This window comes from Mus musculus, chromosome 2 (assembly GCF_000001635.26).
Source record: "Mus musculus strain C57BL/6J chromosome 2, GRCm38.p6 C57BL/6J".
NCBI lineage: Eukaryota > Metazoa > Chordata > Mammalia > Rodentia > Muridae > Mus > Mus musculus.
Window position 1 is genome coordinate 68,918,505 of NC_000068.7, and position 20,398 is coordinate 68,938,902.

General features: G+C 43.0%; 1 protein-coding gene across 3 annotated transcripts in view; it reads left to right on the plus strand.

The window, feature by feature from the left end:
• Window positions 1–20,398, plus strand: part of Cers6 (ceramide synthase 6) — a 253,140-nt gene that overhangs the window by 57,360 nt on the left and 175,382 nt on the right. For all 3 annotated transcript variants that reach the window (XR_374464.4, NM_001347161.1, NM_172856.4), the window contains exon 2: window positions 16,011–16,116. Coding sequence is in view for 2 of the 3 variants with exons in the window: in NM_001347161.1 (NP_001334090.1) it covers window positions 16,011–16,116 (106 nt within the window). In the remaining variant the exon portion in view is untranslated. The remainder of the gene's footprint in view (window positions 1–16,010; window positions 16,117–20,398) is intronic.

The following is a 20,398-nucleotide window of genomic DNA, read 5'->3' on the forward strand; positions in this document are numbered from 1 at the left end:
AAAATGATTTTACTGGCTGGCTGCTCTTAGTATCTGTGGAAAAAATGATGAATGAAAGGAAGGAGTTGTGTGATAAAATCGAAAGGCTCCAGACACAAGTAAACGATCTAAAAGTTGCTAAGTGTGTCCTTGAGGAGAATCTTCTCTCTTGTAGCAATAGAGCTCAAGTTGCAGAAAATCAAACAGAAACTCTCATTGTAAGGTTGGCTGAACTACAGAGAAAATTCAAGTCTCAGCCTCAGAGTGTGTCGACAGTTAAAGTAAGGGCTCTAATTGGCAAAGAATGGGATCCTACAACATGGGACGGGGATGTGTGGGAAGACCATGTTGAAGCTGAGAATTTTGAATCCTCAGATTCTCAAGGGTTTGCCCCACCTGAGGAAGTAGTACCCTCAGCCCCACCTCTTGAAATAATGCCTTCCCCACATGAGGAAATTAATTTTGCAGAGTCTGCTCACGGCCCACCAATAGTTTCTTCTAGACCTGTAACCAGACTCAAAGCAAAACAGGCTCCTAGAGGGGAGGTAGAAAGTATAGTCCATGAGGAAATTCGCTACACTACTAAGGAGCTTAATGAGTTTGCTACTTCATTCAAGCAGAAACCTGGTGAATATGTGTGGGAATGGATTTTAAGGGTGTGGGATAAGGGTGGAAGGAACATAAAACTAGAGCAGGCTGAGTTTATTGACATGGGTCCTCTGAGTAGAGATTCTAGGTTTAATACGGAAGCTCGCATAGTTAAAAAAGGTGTCAAAAGTTTGTTTGAATGGTTGGCTGAGGTGTTTATCAAAAGATGGCCTACTGGAAATGACTTGGAGATGCCTGATATTCCGTGGCTTAGTGTTGATGAAGGGATTTTAAGACTTAGGGAAATTGCAATGCTAGAGTGGATATATTGTGTAAAGCATAATTGTCCACAATGGGAAGGTCCAGAAGATATGCCTTTCACCAGCTCTATAAGACGCAAATTGGTGAGAGGGGCACCAGCACATTTGAAGGGTTTTGTTCTTTCCCTTTTCCTTGTGCCAGATCTTAGCATTGGAGATGCTTCTGCTCAATTAGATGAATTAAATTCACTGGGTTTAGTTGGATCCCGAGGTAACAAGGGCCAGGTGGCAGCATTGAATCGCTGGAGACAAGGTGATCCTAGTTATTATAATGGACAGCGTAGACAAAAGAATGTTTATAATAACATACCCAGTAATGGTCAGCACAGGAGAGGTGAAATTTATAATGGCATGACTCGCTTGGACCTTTGGTACTGGCTAATCAATCATGGTGTTTCCAGGAATGAAATACATAGGAAGCCTACTGCATATTTGTTTGATCTGTATAAGCAGAAAAATTCTCAAACAAATGAAAGAAAGGCTACATTAGATCGTGGTAAACAGCAATCTCGGCCAGTGAATCAATTTCCAGACTTGAGACAGTTTGCAGATCCGGAACCCCTTGAATGAAGGGGTGGCCAGGTTCCTCTGAGGAAGGATCTTGATAAGACACTCAAAGGTTTTGCTGTTACCCTTTCTCCAGTTCTTCCCCAGAGGGACCTACGGCCTTTTACAAGGGTAACTGTACACTGGGGAAAAGGAAATAATCAGACTTTTCGGGGTCTGCTGGATACTGGTTCTGAGTTGACACTGATCCCAGGGGATCCCAAGAAACATTGTGGCCCTCCAGTTAAAGTAGGGGCTTATGGAGGGCAGGTGATTAATGGAGTTTTGACTGATGTCCGACTCACAGTAGGTCCAGTAGGTCCCCGGACACATCCTGTGGTGATTTCCCCAGTTCCAGAATGTATAATTGGGATAGATATACTCAGAAATTGGCAGAATTCTCATATTGGTTCCCTGAACTGTAGAGTGAGGGCTATTATGGTTGGAAAGGCCAAATGGAAGCCTTTAGAGTTGCCTCTGCCAAAGAAAATAGTGAATCAAAAACAGTATCGTATTCCTGGAGGAATTGCAGAAATTACTGCCACTATCAAGGACTTGAAAGATGCAGGGGTGGTGGTTCCCACCACATCTCCATTTAACTCTCCTATCTGGCCAGTGCAGAAAACAGATGGATCATGGAGAATGACAGTTGATTACCGAAAACTAAATCAGGTAGTAACTCCAATTGCAGCTGCTGTACCAGATGTAGTTTCCTTACTTGAGCAAATTAACACATCTCCTGGCACCTGGTATGCGGCTATTGATCTGGCAAATGCCTTCTTCTCAGTACCTGTCCATAAGGACCACCAGAAGCAATTTGCTTTCAGTTGGCAAGGCCAACAGTATACCTTCACAGTTTTGCCTCAAGGATATATTAACTCTCCTGCCCTGTGTCATAATTTAGTTAGAAGGGATCTTGATCGTTTGGATCTTCCACAAAATATCACATTGGTGCACTATATTGATGACATTATGCTGATTGGACCAAGTGAGCAGGAAGTAGCAACCACTTTGGACTCATTGGTAACACATATGCGTATCAGAGGATGGGAAATAAATCCAACCAAAATTCAAGGACCATCTACCTCAGTGAAATTCTTAGGAGTCCAGTGGTGTGGGGCATGCAGAGATATTCCTTCTAAGGTGAAAGATAAGTTATTGCACCTGGCCCCTCCTACAACCAAGAAAGAAGCACAACGTTTAGTGGGTCTATTTGGATTCTGGAGACAACACATCCCTCACTTGGGTGTGTTACTTAGGCCTATTTACCAAGTGACTCGGAAAGCTGCTAGCTTTGTGTGGGGCCTGGAACAGGAGAAGGCCCTTCAACAGGTCCAGGCTGCTGTGCAGGCTGCTCTACCACTTGGACCATATGACCCAGCAGATCCGATGGTACTTGAGGTGTCTGTGGCTGATAGAGATGCTGTTTGGAGCCTCTGGCAGGCCCCTGTAGGTGAATCACAGAAAAGGCCTTTGGGATTTTGGAGCAAAGCTCTACCATCATCTGCAGACAACTATTCTCCCTTTGAAAAACAGCTCTTGGCCTGCTATTGGGCCTTAGTGGAAACTGAACGTCTGACAATAGGACACCAAGTCACTATGCGACCTGAACTACCCATCATGAGCTGGGTACTATCAGACCCTGCAAGTCATAAAGTGGGACGTGCACAGCAGCAGTCTATTATCAAATGGAAGTGGTATATACGTGATCGGGCCAGAGCAGGTCCTGAAGGCACAAGCAAGTTACATGAAGAAGTTGCTCAAATGCCTATGGTTTCTACTCCTGTTACAATGCCATCTGCTGCCAAGCATGCACCTATAGCCTCATGGGGTGTTCCCTATGATCAACTGACTGAAGAGGAGAAGACTAGAGCCTGGTTTACTGATGGCTCTGCACGTTATGCAGGCACCACCCAGAAGTGGACAGCTGCAGCATTACAACCCCTTTCTGGGACAACCTTGAAAGACACAGGTGAAGGGAAATCTTCACAGTGGGCAGAACTTCGGGCAGTACACATGGTATTACAGTTTGTTTGCAAGAAGAAATGGCCAGATGTACGATTATACACTGACTCATGGGCTGTAGCCAATGGATTGGCTGGATGGTCAGGGACTTGGAAAGATCACAATTGGAAAATTGGTGAGAAAGACATCTGGGGAAGAAGTATGTGGATAGATCTCTCCAAATGGGCAAAGGATGTGAAGATATTTGTGTCCCATGTAAATGCTCACCAAAAGGTGACTTCAGCTGAGGAGGAGTTCAATAATCAAGTGGATAAGATGACCCGTTCTGTGGACAATCAGCCTCTCTCCCCAGCCATCCCTGTCATTGCTCAATGGGCACATGAACAAAGTGGCCATGGTGGTCGAGATGGAGGTTATGCTTGGGCTCAGCAACATGGGCTTCCACTCACCAAGGCTGACCTGGCTACAGCTGCTGCTGATTGCCAGATCTGCCAACAGCAGAAACCAACACTGAGCCCCAGATATGGCACCATTCCTCGAGGTGACCAGCCAGCAACCTGGTGGCAGGTTGACTACATTGGACCACTTCCTTCGTGGAAAGGACAGCGTTTTGTTCTTACTGGAGTAGATACTTATTCTGGTTATGGATTTGCCTTTCCTGCACGTAATGCCTCTGCTAAAACCACCATTCACGGACTGACAGAATGCCTCATCTATCGTCATGGTATTCCACACAGTATTGCTTCTGACCAAGGAACTCATTTCACAGCCAGAGAAGTACGACAGTGGGCTCACGATCATGGAATTCACTGGTCTTACCACATTCCCCATCATCCTGAAGCAGCTGGGCTGATAGAAAGATGGAATGGCCTTTTGAAGACGCAGTTACAGCGCCAATTAGGTGGTAACAGCTTGGAAGGCTGGGGCAGAGTTCTTCAGAAGGCAGTATATGCTTTGAATCAGCGCTCAATATATGGTACAGTTTCACCCATAGCCAGGATTCATGGGTCCAGGAATCAAGGGGTGGAAAACGGAATAGTTCCACTTACTATCACTCCTAGTGACCCTCTAGGAAAATTTTTGCTTCCTGTCCCCATAACTCTAGGTTCTGCTGGCTTAGAAGTTTTGGCTCCAGAGAGGGGAGTGCTCCTACCAGGAGCTACAACAAACATTTCATTGAACTGGAAGCTCAGACTTCCCCCTGGTCATTTTGGGCTTCTAATGCCCTTAAACCAACAGGCTAAAAAAGGAATAACAGTGTTAGGAGGGGTGATAGATCCAGATTACCATGGGGAAATTGGATTACCTCTTCACAATGGTGGTAAGCAAGATTATGCCTGGAGTGTAGGAGACCCCTTAGGGCGTCTCTTAGTACTACCATGTCCTGTGATTAAAGTCAATGGGAAACTACAACAGCCTAATCCAAGCAGGATGACAAAGGACGCAGACCCATCAGGAATGAAGGTATGGGTCAATCCTCCAGGAAAAGAGCCAAGACCTGCTGAGGTTCTGGCTGAAGGAGAAGGAAATACAGAATGGGTAGTAGAGGAAGGTAGTTATAAATACCAATTAAGGCCACGTAACCAGTTGCAGAAACGAGGATTATAAAGTAATATGAATGCCCATTGTAAATTTACTAATGCGTTTGCAATTGTACGAGAGATAGTTATATCATGTTAGGCATATTTACAACCTTGTTATTGTTTTATGTGAACATGAGATATTATTTGTGTCAAGTTGACAAGGGGTGGATTGTAGTGGCTATTCCTGGTTGTCAACTTGACAATATTTGGAATGAACTACAATCCGGAATTGGAAGGCTCACCAGTGACCCTTATCTGGAGGCTTGGAGATCCTTATCTGGATCTTGGTTTGAAGATCTTGAGCCATAGTGGCTATGGATTCCAGAAGATTGAATCTCCGAGTTTAAGGAACACACCTTTAATCTGGGCTACACCTTCTGCTGGAGACAATATAAGGACATTGGAAGAAGGGAGTCTAGCTCTTGCTATTGCTCCTTCGCCTGCTTGCTGCGTGAGACTGAGTAACTGCTAGATCCTTGGACTTCCATTCACAGCTGCGACTGAACAATTGTTGGGAATTGGGCTGCCGACTGTAAGTCATCAATAAATTCCTTTACTATTTAGAAATTATCCATAAGTTCTGTGACTCTAGAGAACCCTGACTAATACAGGCTGTTTCTGCCTTTTTGTTCCGTGGACCACGGGATGTTGGTTTTGCTGTCAAACGTGATTTTTTTCAGAATCTCATTATGGATCCCATTATGCTACTGCTCCAAACATCATGGTCTTCTATAACACAAGATCATGAAGAGATATTGAAGCCAAGAAAAAAAAAAAAACAACAAAAAAAAAACAACATGAGGGTAAGCAGAAGACAAGTGACCAAGTGACCATTGTGTTCTGTAGAATAAGATCTGAGTCCCTAGGTCCAAACACAGCAGGAAAGTTATAGGAAGATTTGAAGGGCAGTATGGGAGGTCAAGAAGGAACTTGGGGAAGAGAGCTGTGAGGTGGGGGCAGACAGGGAGTGGCCCTTAGACCTGTGCACAGCGAAAGGCCTGCGGGGTATGTGGCAGGCACCCTGAGAAGGCGGTCAGTGCGGATACAACCTCATCTGACAGCCAAGCCTGCTATGCTGTTGGGCGGCAGCCAGCACGGGGATGCGATTTAAGGCCTTAAGAAGGCCAGGCTGGCTACACCTGCGCAAGGGGCCTGTGCAAGGGCTGAGGGTCTGCAAGGGGCTCCTTTCCTTTCTCTTCCTGCTCTGCCCCTTTGAAGGCCACTCTCGAGCTTCACTTTACATTGATTTTGAGTTCATGCGTGTTTCTGAAGTTCGTAGTTTCTATTCATAGATCCAGATAGTATTTATTTTATTTTATTTTATTTTTTAAGTAAAACGTAGTCTTCAAGGATGTGTGGAGTCTTTCTTCCCAGTTCCTTAATATGATGATATCATGCTGTTTAATGAGCGGTGATTGGCTTAGAAAGCTGGTGATTTATATTTGCTTTGTTTTGAATGCTGTTTAATAAACCACACAGAGTTATTTTTGGCACAGTGAGAGCAGTCACGGAGCTCATTTTTCAGGATGAAAGGCGATTAATGAAAAGAAATAGTAATTATGGAGCTAGGTCTTCTAACCAAATTGTCCTGGGTTGTTCTGTGCTGTAGACACAAGAAAGTGAAATTAGAGACTTGGTGTTGGAAAAAGAATTGAGAGACTTAAAGAACAGCATTTATGAGCATACAGAAAGACAACTAGGAATGTATGCATACATACATACATACATGCATACACACATACATACATATATGTTGATACAACATCCCCAGGGCTGGAGTGATCATCTCAGTGAATGATGGGTTTGTGTTGCTTCTGGTTGTTGACATTTAACCTGCAGAATGAAAAAAGATGATATTTCAACTCTTCTTTGGGTTAGTGTGATATTTTATGATAGCATATGTGCATATGCAGATGGCTACATACATAGGATTTATTTTAAATTAGTTATTATACCATAATTACATCCAATATACTTTGTTATATTTCTAGTATTACTACATTAATAAGTGGTGAGATAATAAAATATAACTATCTTACTGTATTATTTATTCTCATGTAGCCAAACTGTACATCTGCATTTCTGTCTATGCCTTCATCTATGTAGCCATTTTATGCAGATAACCATGACTGTATTTATTGCGTGGTTGGCAGTTGTCCTGAGACATTTGGTTTCAGTTCTAAGGAAGAATTCTTTTGGCATTCTACATACAGATGAAATGAGCTGCTTTAGAGAACCCCCTCATTCCATGCCCCCAGGCTGTTCATGCCTGGGCTAGCACGGTGCTTTCGAGCTGCAGCATGTATCAGAGCTGCGTGGAGGCTTGGTGAGAAGCATGTCTGGGCCCTACCCTCAGAGATGGCGACTGGAGGGGTGGGGTAGGGCCTCAGAATTTGCACTGTAACAAGTGTTTTGGTGAAGTTGGGGCAGCTTATAGGACGCTTATACATTGTAAAGCATTGGATTAAATGAAGCACTTGTCTGAAACAATATTGCATTCAGGGGCCCTTTGAGGATCTTGGTTAAATACAGATTCTGACTAGGCTTGGATCTGAGCATGAGACTCTGCGTTTTTTTTTTTTTTTTTTTTTTTTTTTTTTTTTTTTTAATGTCTCTCAGGTGACGTCAGTGCTCTTGGGTCCATTGACTATACTTTGAAGAACCCCTTATTAGAGATGATGAGGCCTGAGAAATTGAAACATCCAGATATTTTGAGCCCTGTACGGCTCAGATGTCCTGGAAGCAGTTTTATTTTGATAAATCTGTACAAGGGAACAATTTAAAAATTGTCTTTGGCTTTTCAAAACAAGATTCTTCGGAGTAAAATAGCCTCTTCTTACACGTATCCCATCGTCATCCGGAACAGTCTGCGGCTTGTCTCGTAGTTGAACTTCTGCTTACTCTGTAAGATGTTTTGCCCTTCAGAAAATGCATCCTTGGTTCGTTCTAATACTGTGCTGTAAATGGAGATGACCTTCACATTCTTTTATTTAATTGAGCTCTGCAGTTTACTTCCTGGTTGGGCTGTATTACTCATCAATATTCTCAACAAGGGACTTTGAGGGGACAAGGCCATTGTACAATCAAGCACTTTCTGGCCATGCCACTGAGATTCTGTCCATGAAAGTATATAATAAATAGGGCAATATTAATATTAAACAAACACACAGGCATTTGTGTCCTTTGCCTGTGGTAATTCAGGATTGCATTAAGAAAATGAATTGCCCATTATGAGAAAATGCAGGTTTCCTTATTAACAGTGATGTGAATATTTTATTGTTTTCTCTGTTGACTCATAAGAAAACTCTTTTGTTTTAAGCTTGCTCTCTGTTTAATTTTCATCTTCCTGGAGTTTCACTGCTTCACTGATGCAGTTTTTCTACCATGAACTAATTAGTCTCATAGACTCAAAAGTAAGTCCTATACCCACTAGGAGACTGAAGATGAAAATCTCAAACCAGAAAAGCTGAGTATTAATAGTGCTCTAATCTTTGGTACATTGTTTTTCTCATATACAGGGAAAGAAGCGTGCACACGCCTGCCTGGATGCCTGTCACTGTACACGTCATTTAGCTAGGTTGTGTAGTTCTACAGGGAACTGGCCTCAAGGAGGGAAATAATTAACTCACTAGTTTACAGCTCCCAAGTGGTCAAATCAGTATTCGGATGTATACAGGGAAGCCTGTCTCCAAGGCCCGTAGCTTCCTGGTATGCCCACAGGTGTCCTGATGCACATAACAACTCCTTTGGAATAGTGCTCTTAGACTGTAGACATCTGATCCAACAAGAGGAGGTTTTAAATGGGGAAAGGAAGAAGGAAATTCCTTGGTCATTCAACAACTCTAGTTCCTGAGCCAGCAGCCACCAAGAACTGTGTTCCTTAGATCTAGTGACAATAAAAACTCTGTGGGTGGTAGCATCCCAGAGACTATGTTGTAGGCATGTAAAGAACATATCCACACTCTCTGCCTTCAGTCCTGCCCTTCAGATTGTGTTTGAGGCGTTAAAGATGAAGCTCTTTGGCCATTTTTTTCTTTGCTGGCTCTGTCCTGAATGCTTTGGGGAAGGGTTAAGGTCCTGGCAGTCAGGAGGGTCAGAGCCAGCTCGGGTTTGGTATTGTGCTCAGTGCATCACGTGTGCTGATACAGAGTGGTTCCGCTCTCTAGTAGACAGTGATTTTGCTGATATTGCAAATCCCGATTCATTCCCATTGCTATGAAGGAAGCCTGCATTCTGTTTTCTACTCTTTGCTGTCCCTAGTCATCCTTTATTGTAAGACAGATACATGGTGCCTTGGCTCTTACACTGTCAGGTGCTTCTGGGGGGTTTCAGTCCATGTGGATGATGAATTCCAGTACAGAACCGTATAATAATCCCATCAAGAAATTGTTGACGTTGTTTTTCAGTGTTCTGTGAAGTTGTGTTTTCATTAATACACATACAAATACGGTAATGCTATCCGCTGACCTGCACACAACCGTACACCTTCACTGATAGCTCAGGAGAAAACCAGACACTATTCCTGGATGGACACATTTGTGATTGTGAGGTACCAGTGGTATTGGTGTATCAGAAGAAAATGTGTAAGGGCTATGAACATGTGTGAGCAATTCACAAGCCAGTAATGTTGGGAGAGCGCAGTGCTGGAAAGAAAAGGGATATACCACTCAGTTTCTAGTTCAACTTTCTGATGTGTTGAGGCCTTTTTTCCATTTATAAAATAACTGTCCAAATTTGAACGCATTTGGAGGATTGATTGAGGTAAATCATGAATGCACTTGGTGACTGTAGTGGAATTAAAGGATTATCATGTCATAGGGAGGTCTTGGGCTTCCCTAGACCTCACATTTCATTTCAGGGCCAATTTTGAAAATTTAAGGTGATCCTACCAATTGCAGGCTTGGTAAGATATTGTCCACAGGGAGAACGAAGGTCAAAGGCCTGTTTCCCACAACTCCACTTTTGTTAGCGGTTCAGTGGGGGGGAGGAGTGACCAGAGATGCCTAGACCCCATTTTAGACTGAGGGGCACGATCCAGAGAAAGGTGTCTGTGAAAGCACAGAGGTGCTCAGATACAGAGAGTTCTGAAGCTCCGTTGGAGGTCTTGATTTTTGTGACCTGTCAAAAGACTGCGGCGGAGTTAGAGATATAGTCATAGATTTAGTCCCTGCGGTAACGAGGCAAGGCTGACACTGACAAGGCTGCACAGGTGTGACTGGAGTCATGTGTGTCATGTCATAAGTGGTCTCCATGTGTGTCATGCCATAAGTGGTCTCCATGGTGCTTCTTCCGTATACAAGCATGAAGAGTTTGAAAGGAATCCTTACTCATACATATGCTAGTCTCCAGTGGTTCATTGACAGTTACAGTGAATTAATATACACTCTCTCATACTTGGAAAAATATCAGCTCACTCATAGTGGTGGGATCTTAGACTCCTGATTACAAAGGCATTTTTGTATATAAATATATACCACATGTTTTTTTTTTTTATTCTTGAGACATTTTAATCATGTGTATTTAATGTATACAACGTGTTGGTATGGGGTCCATAGAGAGAGCTGAAAGGTGTCTACAGGGACACAGATGAGCATCCATCACTCAATGCAGGCAAGTCACCTTTGCTTTGACTTGTTGACCTGCACAGTTAAGATCTGACTTTGTATGAGCCCCATACCCAGCGCAGGACTTGCGTATCTGCTATAAACAGCACAAGACCTTTCATGTTTTGAGTGTGTGAAATGTGGGGGCATAGATCTTATTCAGATAAAGGCTTCATTTTCTGAATTCCACAAGCTGTATAGATTCTGTCTTCAGCAGCTGAAGTGAACTAACGATGAAGTAATACAAAATCCTGTAAATGTGTAGCTAAGAGGGGCATCTCTGATGTTTCTTAAGTCCACTTGGGATTTCCAAACACTTCTGTGCCTAACTGATGACATCGTAGCCTTCACTGATACGACTCTTCAGTGAGCTGCAGGTAGATGTAACTGGCAGAGTCCTTTAATAACGCTGTTCAGTCTTCAGGAAGCTTCTGGGGGCCTTTAGAAAGCAAGATCCACCGTTAGCACAAACAGTCTTTGCCAGTGACTATGTACTATAGGACTAGCCATTGCCTAAGGGCTTCTTCATCTCCTTAAACAATACAGCAAGACTGTATTTCAAAAGTAAAATCATTGAAGGGGTTAAAAAAACATTAGAAAATAAAAAGACAAGTGAAAATGTCTAGGCATCAGACTATTTCAGGTAAGGAGAAGAGTGTATTGTTAAATGTTTGAAGAGCATATGCGCTGTGCATGTCTCTAGGAGCCAATAAAGAGGGGTAAATTTATACTACAGTAAAAAACAATGATGTAGGAAGCTTTGGTGTAAAGCATGGTAACAAACTAAAATAGGACCCAAATGGTAATGGGCAGGCGTGTGTGTGTGTGTGCGCGCGTGTGTGTGCGTGTGTGTGTGTGTGTGTGTGTGTGTGTGCGTGTGCGTGTGCGTGTGCGTGTGTGCGTGTGCGCGCTCGCATGCATGTGTGCACGCACACAGATGCCACAGTGTGCATGTGGAGATCAGAGGAAACCTTGCTGGAGTCAGTTCCCTCCTTCCATCACGTGGGTCTCGGGGACTGAACTTGGGAAGTCAGCCTTGGTTGTGGGCTTTTATACTTGCTCTCTCAACAAGGAAAAGACTTACAGATCAAGCAAACAACAAAAATCTTTTTTTTTTTTTTAAAATAATGGCAGAGTCTCAGAAAGTTGAAAGGAAGCCTGCAGAGAAGTTTTCTGACCATTCCTAGGAGGTTTCTGAATGATTTGTCCAAAGGAAAATCTGCTTTGGAAGAAAGAAGCTGTCTCCATGATATTGTGAGCTCTTGTGTTTTCCGATTGCTCGCAAGCCTTCCCCACTTATGTGTTTTCCTGTGACAGAATGATGCCCAGTGTGGACTCAAATGCCTGCTGACCTGCGGGCATTCACTTCCTGTCATAAAAATACAGTGAGGGTGTGAATATATTGAAGAGTTGCCAAACATCTGTGGGTCTGCTATGAAGTCTGCATGTATTGTTTCGGTGTTCACCAGAATTTGCCATGTAGTAATCAGGGCTCAGAAGTAGTAAACACTTTTTTCAACATGTCAAGCCCAAAGTAGGTGGAGTCATTTATATCAGATTATATCAGGAGTAGCCAGGTCTAAATTTTGCCTAGGCACACATTTTAACTTCATTGAGCTATATGTTATATTTCTGTAAAATAGGACTGATAATTACTTCAAAGATTTTTTTTTTGTTTTAAAAGAATAAACATTGTAAAGTGATTATTAGCACGTGATAACTTCATAATGATTGGTTCCCTTTCTCCGTCTTGACTTCCCAGTAATTATTTTTCTTCACAAACACACACACACACACACACACACACACACACTTACTGACTCTTCCCACCTCCTGTTTGTCTAAGCTTGTACCTCCAGGTTGCTTACAAAATGTTGTTGTCATTAGCTTTAAAATCTGAATAATCTCTACGATGCTAGCCAGGCTATATCCATTTGGGGTGAATTCTTTTTACTTGTATGTAGTCGGATTTCTGTTCCAGTGTGGTCTGGAGTGGAATGCGTGTTCTTTCTCATAATTAGATTCAGTTTTTTCATCTATTACTAATCAATTGTGATTGGCTTTGAAGACCATCCAAGTACTGTCCTATTTTCCACTATATTTGCTATTTTTAGTTGACCATTACTTCAGAGAATCGGCTTCTCTCTCTTCAGCAACCTGAACGACCTGAAGTGGGGTTTGTATATCACAAATCCCTTTATTCCTAGTCACTTACCTTGCTTCTGCACTTGCCTGGCTTCCCAGGCCTGTTTGCTTCACTCTCTCTCTAGAGCCCTCAGGTATTGGTTTTGCTTTTGTTTGGGCTTTGGGAGAGATGAGAAGAGGTTGGTGTGCTTTACAGAGATTTTAAAGATGAAAGGTCTGCTGGGGATTTGTTCCTCAAAGGTAGATACAACCCTTCTAGTACGTCTCTTCCTTAAAATCTTCACCTAGAAGGTCCCATACTCATATCCATTTGTAATACTTGTGTGCTGGTTGGTTTTGGTCAACTTAACACAAATCATGACGTAGCTGGGAAGTGGGAAATCTTAACTGAGAAAACTCCTCTGTAAGGTTGGCCTGCAAGCAAGCCTTTGGGGATATACTTGATTAATGATTGATATGGGAGGGACTGGCTTATGGCACGGGTGGGGCGGTGCGGGGGGGGGGGGAGCAGTGCCATTCCTGGGGAGGTGGTCCTGTGTATATGAAAACGCAGGCTGAAGAAGCCTTAAGGAGCAAGCCAGTAAGCAGTGTTCCTCCATGGCCTCTGAAGAAGCTCGTGTGTGTGTGTGTGTGTGTGTGTGTGTGTGAGAGAGAGAGAGAGAGAGAGAGAGAGAGAGAGAGATCGATCCATACAATTGTATCAATATGTAGATGGTTGCATATCTACCAGCACAGGCTCCCAAGTATCTCTAAGTGCTAGGGAATGCTGCTGTCCAATAGGATTAACCGTTTCTGCTCATACAACCCACTGAGAATAATTAAATATTTTAAGCAATTAGAACAGCGTTATATATCCTGTACATGTTTTTAAGTAACCTCCTTTTCTAGATCTTAAATGTCTTTGAATGCAGAGATCATTTCGTGTTTTATGTACGCGTCCCATGCTTTTTTCTTTACTACTGTCCTGGGATGATTATGTCATGCTTAAAATACAAATACACATTGTTCAAACTCACTGAAAAATAATGCCTCTGCTTTGTAGCCAAGTCCAGTATTTTTCAAAGCTTACATCCTTATTATATTTACTTTCAACTGTAGTATTCGAATGTATTTTATAGATGTTTGATCTTTTGAAGGTGGTGTTTCAGCCTTTGATTAAAAAAAAAAAAAAAAACGTCATTAGGCGTGTACTTCCTGGTAGAGGCAATCATCAAAGCTCTCCAGCATGCCTTCCTTTCCTCTCTGATACTTGCAGGTGTGCTAGCCCATTACACATCTGTGTGCTCCCCTCCCCCTCCTCCCTTTCTCCTTCTTTTTCTTCTCTCTCCGCTTCCTTTTCCTTCCATTCCACCACCATTGGGAAAGTCTTTTGTGCACTTTTCTTCAGCCTATCATTAGAAACATTTTTTTTTCCTCTAATGGACTGTGACAGAAGGAAATAGAGTTGGAGTAACTGCGGCATGGGCTTTATTTGGAATGTAATATGTTCTCAGAAAAAGAAAAGAAAAACACCAGAGATGATTCACAAACCCTTCAGAGAACAAACACAAATGAAGACTCTCTATCACCCCGTCGCCAGGGATGCCTGTGAGGAGTGGAGCCCTTTGCCCTCTCGTTCAGGATTTGGGATTAACTTTTCCAGCCTAGTTTATGTAACTATCTGTCTTACAATTTAAATATTTGCCTCTCTGTACTAGTGAAGTTGTTGAGGGAAAAAAAATGCTTAGGAGTTGGGTGAGCCTACCCAAGTGCTCTTTGAGGGGGAATGCTGATATCATAGGGACAAGAGAGTAGCCAGCAAGTGGGAAACTTGGTTGGGAAAAACAAGTTCTGTGCTCCGCTGTGGTCGCTGTCTGTTAAGTGATGTGTCTTTGTTGATTGGAGTTTCAGCTCTTGCTGTGATTACTGACTGAGAAGGCCCAGAATTACTAGGAAGATGCGCAGGCATTACTAATGTGTCTCAGAAAGGATGCACAGGCATTACTAATGTGTCTCAGAAAGGATCACACTGGAATGAACTGGGAACTCGAAGCTCTGAAGAGTAGTCCAGTTTCTCAGAGGCTTATGGATTAGGAAACGGGGGCAATTCCCCCCCCCCCCCACTTTGTCCTGAGAGACCCTAGTGTAACAAGCATGATATTTCCCCTTGTGTGCGCCGCTCTCCTGGGCCAGGCCTGCAACATGGAGTGTTCTTGTTTCTCCAGTCTGGGTGAATTCCTTCACTTGTGCGTGAGATAGGATTCCGTTCAGCACTGTGTCCTATTACTCCGCCTTGCCTGTTGTTCTTTAATCTTGTGGAGTTGTGTTAAAGAAGCCTCGTTGTCACTGTCCCTCCAGGGCCCTGTGCACTCCACATCCCTCTCAGAGCCTCGCTCAAACGTCGGGTATGGGAAATGAAGGCTCATCCTTTCCTTTCTTGTTGGCTTAGGCATTCACTTAGGACGGAAACAGTTCGGCTCAAGCTTTTAAACGGCTTCAGTGCTCGGCTTGTCTGGAATGCCATGCCGCCGTTTCTCGTTCTTCCTTGCTTCCCATGAGAAAGAAGCCGTGTGGGGAGCTGACCCCCAAAGCAGAAATTATGAAACTGGAAGGGATTGGGGTTCAGTACTACACACGTTGATTATGGAAACAAAATGGCTGTGTTGATTATCAGAGTGGTCCAAAGCACACAGCCTCCATGAGGATTCAGATGCTTAGTGAGTGAGCACACTGGTATAATAACACGATTGCATGTAGAAAAAGACTGTAAGTTATGACATGTACTTTACATCTTGCTTGTACAATTCCATTTCCATCCAGTGTTTCCTTCCTTTGTTTTCTTATGGTGTAGGGAATCATGCTTGATCAGTGAAGTCTCATTAGAACTACTAAGTGTCCTTAGAGTTTAAACGGTCTGTTCTGTTTTCTTTGTTTCTTGTGTATTTTGTTTTGGGACATGGTCTCTCTCTATAGTCCTAGCTGTCCTGGAATTCTGTATGTAGCCAGGGTAGCCCCGTACTTACAGAGATCTGCCTGCCTTCTGAGTACTTGGAGGTTAAAGGTCTGTGCCATCGTACCCAGCCAAGAAGTTTAAATGTTCTTAAAGAGTTACTTTTTTTTAAAGTGATTGCTGGTGGCCTCAAATAAGGTCTGCTTTATACTTCATCCATGTGAATGTTACCGTAAAACTCTACAAACATCTAATTAGAATAACGTAGTCATTTATAATCAACGCTACGAAGAGCTGTTATAAGAAGTGTCAGTTCTCATTTATTTTCTTCTCTTTCTTTTTAAACCTTTAGATTCATAGCCAAACCATGTGCCATAGCCCTCAACATCCAAGCCAATGGACCACAAACTGCCCAGCCAAATGCCATTCTGGAAAAGGTTTTCACTGCTATAACAAAGGTATGTGTCTGCCGGGTCCTTATGTTTCTCCACCACCACAAAGCAGCCATCCCATCCTTTCTCTCCTGGGTTCTGACAGGCAACTTTGTTTCCCATTGGACAGTAAGTCCTTGGAGAGATTGTACCTGCTATAATTGGCCCAAAGTGTAAACAATAGATAAAGGGTGTGTGTGGCCTCTTGGTTGCCGATTTTACAAGCTAGACCATGGAAAGGTCTTGATTAGATAGAGGTCTGTCCAATCCAGTGCCTTTGTCAGTCTCAGGCGACATGAAGCATGCAGATAAGGGCTGGGCGGGGACTACCCGGCAGAGCTTACAGTGTGGTGTGGACCTATGTGAGAACTGGGACCTGATGGCATGTAGTGCCTGCCAGCCGTATGTCCCAGAGGCCGTGATAGACTAAACATGGAAGACAGTGAAAGGTCAAAGGAAGGAATTAGGTCAGCAGAGTCAGACCAGAAGGGATAGACTCACAGCGGAGAATGAACGAAGAGATGGGACATTCAGTCTCCAGGGTGTCTAAATGAAGAGCAGGAAGAAGAGAAAAGAGAGGAAGGGGGAGACAAGTGACCGACACATACTTAAGCACAGAGAGGAGGAAGAAAACACCAGGGGCCCTTGAACTGAAGCAGGAAGAAAAGGAGACAAACCAATGCAGAGCCCATCCAGCTGCTTCTTAGTCCTTCTTCTCTCTTTGCTCACCCTTGGCTGGATGAGAAACCAGGAAACAGGAGAAATGGAACATTGCTCTCTGTGTTTCTGTATCAGATGGTTCCTTTGTCCTCTTTCAAGTATTCAGTGCTGCTGCTGAAGCTGTAATTTGACAGTCTTACACAAATGATGTTTCCTTCTGGTGTTTGTGGGGCTGGCGTTAGTACTCAGACTCTCGGCTTGCAGCTCTGAGTACAGATGCCCAGGCAGCTCTCTTTGTTTTGTTGCTTGCCTTCATGTCTGCTAAAAGTCTACAGGCATTTTCTCTGGCCTCTTTAAAATGATACTTTTCCATGAAGTTTACCTTCCTGAAGTGAAATTTCACTCCTATTAGGTTCCTTAGTTTTTCTCCCAACATTAAAGATCTAATCCAGGCCATTACAAATGCTGGAGAAGAGCCACATTCCCAGCCCTGCTGAGCCATGTTGTTTGTTCTGTAGTGTCTGTAGGCAGGAGATATTGATGGAACAAGTACACAGCCTCAAAAATGCCTGGGGAGGCTGTATGACTAAGTACAAACATAGCTTGCTGGCTGTCAGATTCCCCTTTCCTCCAGCTACTGTTGGACACACTGTGCCTTGGCACTGGGGGCAAAGTTCAGACAGGCCTCTCTCCCAACTACAGGCTCATCGCCCACACATGATGGATAGATGGCCTCTAAAAGCATCTCAGTCTCTGCTACAAGATTGCAAGTAGGCAAGAGTCACCTTAGCTGAGTCACCCATGAATGAAGCACAGAGGTAGCAGCCCAGCCCCATACCAGAAAACCTCAGCGAGAAACAAAGCCTATCTCACATCTCACATTTCTCTGCTCCACCCTTGTTTCCCATGACCCTTCTGGGGATCTGAAGGCAGTAGTTATAAGTAGGTAGGGGACAGAGGAAATGGGATAGGTGGATCCTGGGGGGGGGGGCAGGAGATGGAAAGGGGACAATAAATGCCTATGTGGGACTTCTGTATGAGCCCAGACTCTTGGCATGCTTGCACATGGTCATTGCTTCTGTTAGATTTGACTTGCAAGAACACATTACATTTGAAAAATGGTGTAGACTTTTAAAATATAAGCCATAGAGCATTAACCTCCCTTTAGAATGTGACCCCCTGCTCTGTGTGACAGTACTGCTCATCTTCTCTGCTCAGGTCACTCTTACCTCTGACATCAGCTGATGGATATAAGTCATGACATTCTTCATCAGTTTCTTCTCTTGTCATAACATCTGTCTCTCTTTTTTCTCTCTCTCCTTCCTCTGCTCTACAGATAAAATCTGTCATATAAAATACTGTGGAGAACCTACCTCCCACCTTAAAGGGAAATCTATCACATTCTAAACACCATAGAAACATGAGGAAATAATTAGGACCCTGGTAGGACCTGAGACAGACCTGAGTCTGTAAGTTGGCACGCTACCTTTTCCTTACTAAAGTTTGGCCTTCAGCAATTTTTTTTTTAACCTTTGGAGACCTTAGAAATCTCCAAATAATAAACTCACAGGCTTTCATGAGGATTAACTAAATCAACAACAACACAGCATGCATGCACACGCGCGTGCACACACACACACACACACACACACACACAGAGCATTTAGTGAATGATACAGCATCTATTTCAGCCTGTTTCCACACTCTCATTGCATCACTCTTCTGAGGAGTGCACACGCTGCTACATTGTATCTTCACAGATTCAGATTCTGAAGTTTGGGAATGGAGCCAAAAGACCTAGAGTTATTAATGGCTCTTAGTCCATTTAAATACACCAAGTGATTATTTTTCCCCAATGATTATTTTTGAGTGTCTGTCTTTTAACTGGTTTTATCCCCTTATCTCATTATATTTTTAATTTGAATTTCCTATTTAAATTGGTTCTAAAGCTATGAGGGTAAAATATGTAGCAGTTATGAAGCGACATTTTATGTTGTTGATTACCTTTTCTGAGGGAGACACAAAAAAATGTCTCTTGACCTCAGATGGGCACCAGTGTCCAACAGAAGTACTATTTTACCAAAGATTAGCATGGTGTTACCAGTGATCTTATTGGTCTTCCAGCAGAGAGCATAGGAGAGGAGTTTCTCACAAGAGTCTGTGTGATACACCAATATCTGAATCACCATCTAGTTCCACAGACTGTGGTGACAGCTGCATGCAAAGTGCATAATGGAGTCCCAATTTCACTTAACCCTTTACTTCCTGTGTACTCTAGTACCTCCCCAGATCCCTTGCAGATGGGAAAGGAGTGATGGCTCTGCCAAGGGGGGGGGGCGCTACTGATCCCCCTTTTCTCCAGTCACAGCTGGAGTCAGGAGCTAGAAAAGTGGCTCAGTGGTTGAGTGCTTGCTGCTCTTCCAGAGGACCAGCGTTCAGTTCCCAGCACTCATGGCAAGTGAGTCATAAACACCTATAACTCCAGTCCTAGGGATCTGATATCCTTCTGTTCTATGTGGGCATCTTCAGGCACTTGCTCAAGTACATACAAACACATGTGTGAGCTCTCTCTTCACCTCTCTTTTTCCCACTCCCTCTCTCCCTTCTCCTCCTCCTCCCCGCACAGATAATAAATTAATTCTTGTATAAAAATTGTAGACAGATTCTCTAAAATTTGTCCTCATTTTTTTTTTCCATCTTAAGGAGATTGTTGTCATATATTTTAGCTAACCAGAAGATTATACAAGATTACTGGGAAAGTTTGTGAGTTTTGAATATATTTAAACTGTAAAACTAAAGAAATGAAGAAATGTGAGGGATGGTGTCAGAACAGAATGTTGAAGTTGTGAGTTCTTGAAGTTTAAAAAGGATAACTAACTTGAACTGAGGAGAAGCTGATGGGAAGTCTCTGGTTGCAGAATCGCTTAGTAGTTGGGGGCGGTAGATCAGCTAATGCTGGCAAATCAGAGGGCAGGAGAAGCCTATTTAATAGTACAAAAGCAAACTCCAAGAAAGATTATATTGTTGACAAGTGTTGGGTGGGGAACACAAAGAAGGGGGAGGAAGGAGTGATAATTTTACATACTGCTCCTGTGGGCTTGAGCCAGTGAGTAGATAAGTCATTTAAATTAAAAGGAAGAGGCAACCTTTCTTTTTAAATATTCACGTATACAGAAACCTTTATAAGTCATTTTATCATATAGGCACCAGTGAAAAGGATAGTAAAGGTTTTCTATGCTTATGGAGCTTGCGTTTTGGTAGTACACAATTACGTCATCGTAAACCTTTAAAAGGATGACAATTGAGTGAGACACCATCACACAACAACAACAAAATTGCAGTGCAAAATTACCAGAATAAATGGCTTTTTATATCCAAGTGATAAAACAGATAAGTCAGTTAAATGATTATAAGAAAGGATGATATATATATATATATATATATATATATATATATATATATATATAAATATAAAATAAGACCCAAGAAGAAGGAGGAAAACATTTAAATACTCTTGGAGTGCATTGAGACAAGTTGATTGAAGATGTTAATTAAGAATTGGTATGCTGGGCGTGATGGCGCACGCCTTTAATCCCAGCACTCGGGAGGCAGAGGCAGGCGGATTTCTGAGTTCGAGGCCAGCCTGGTC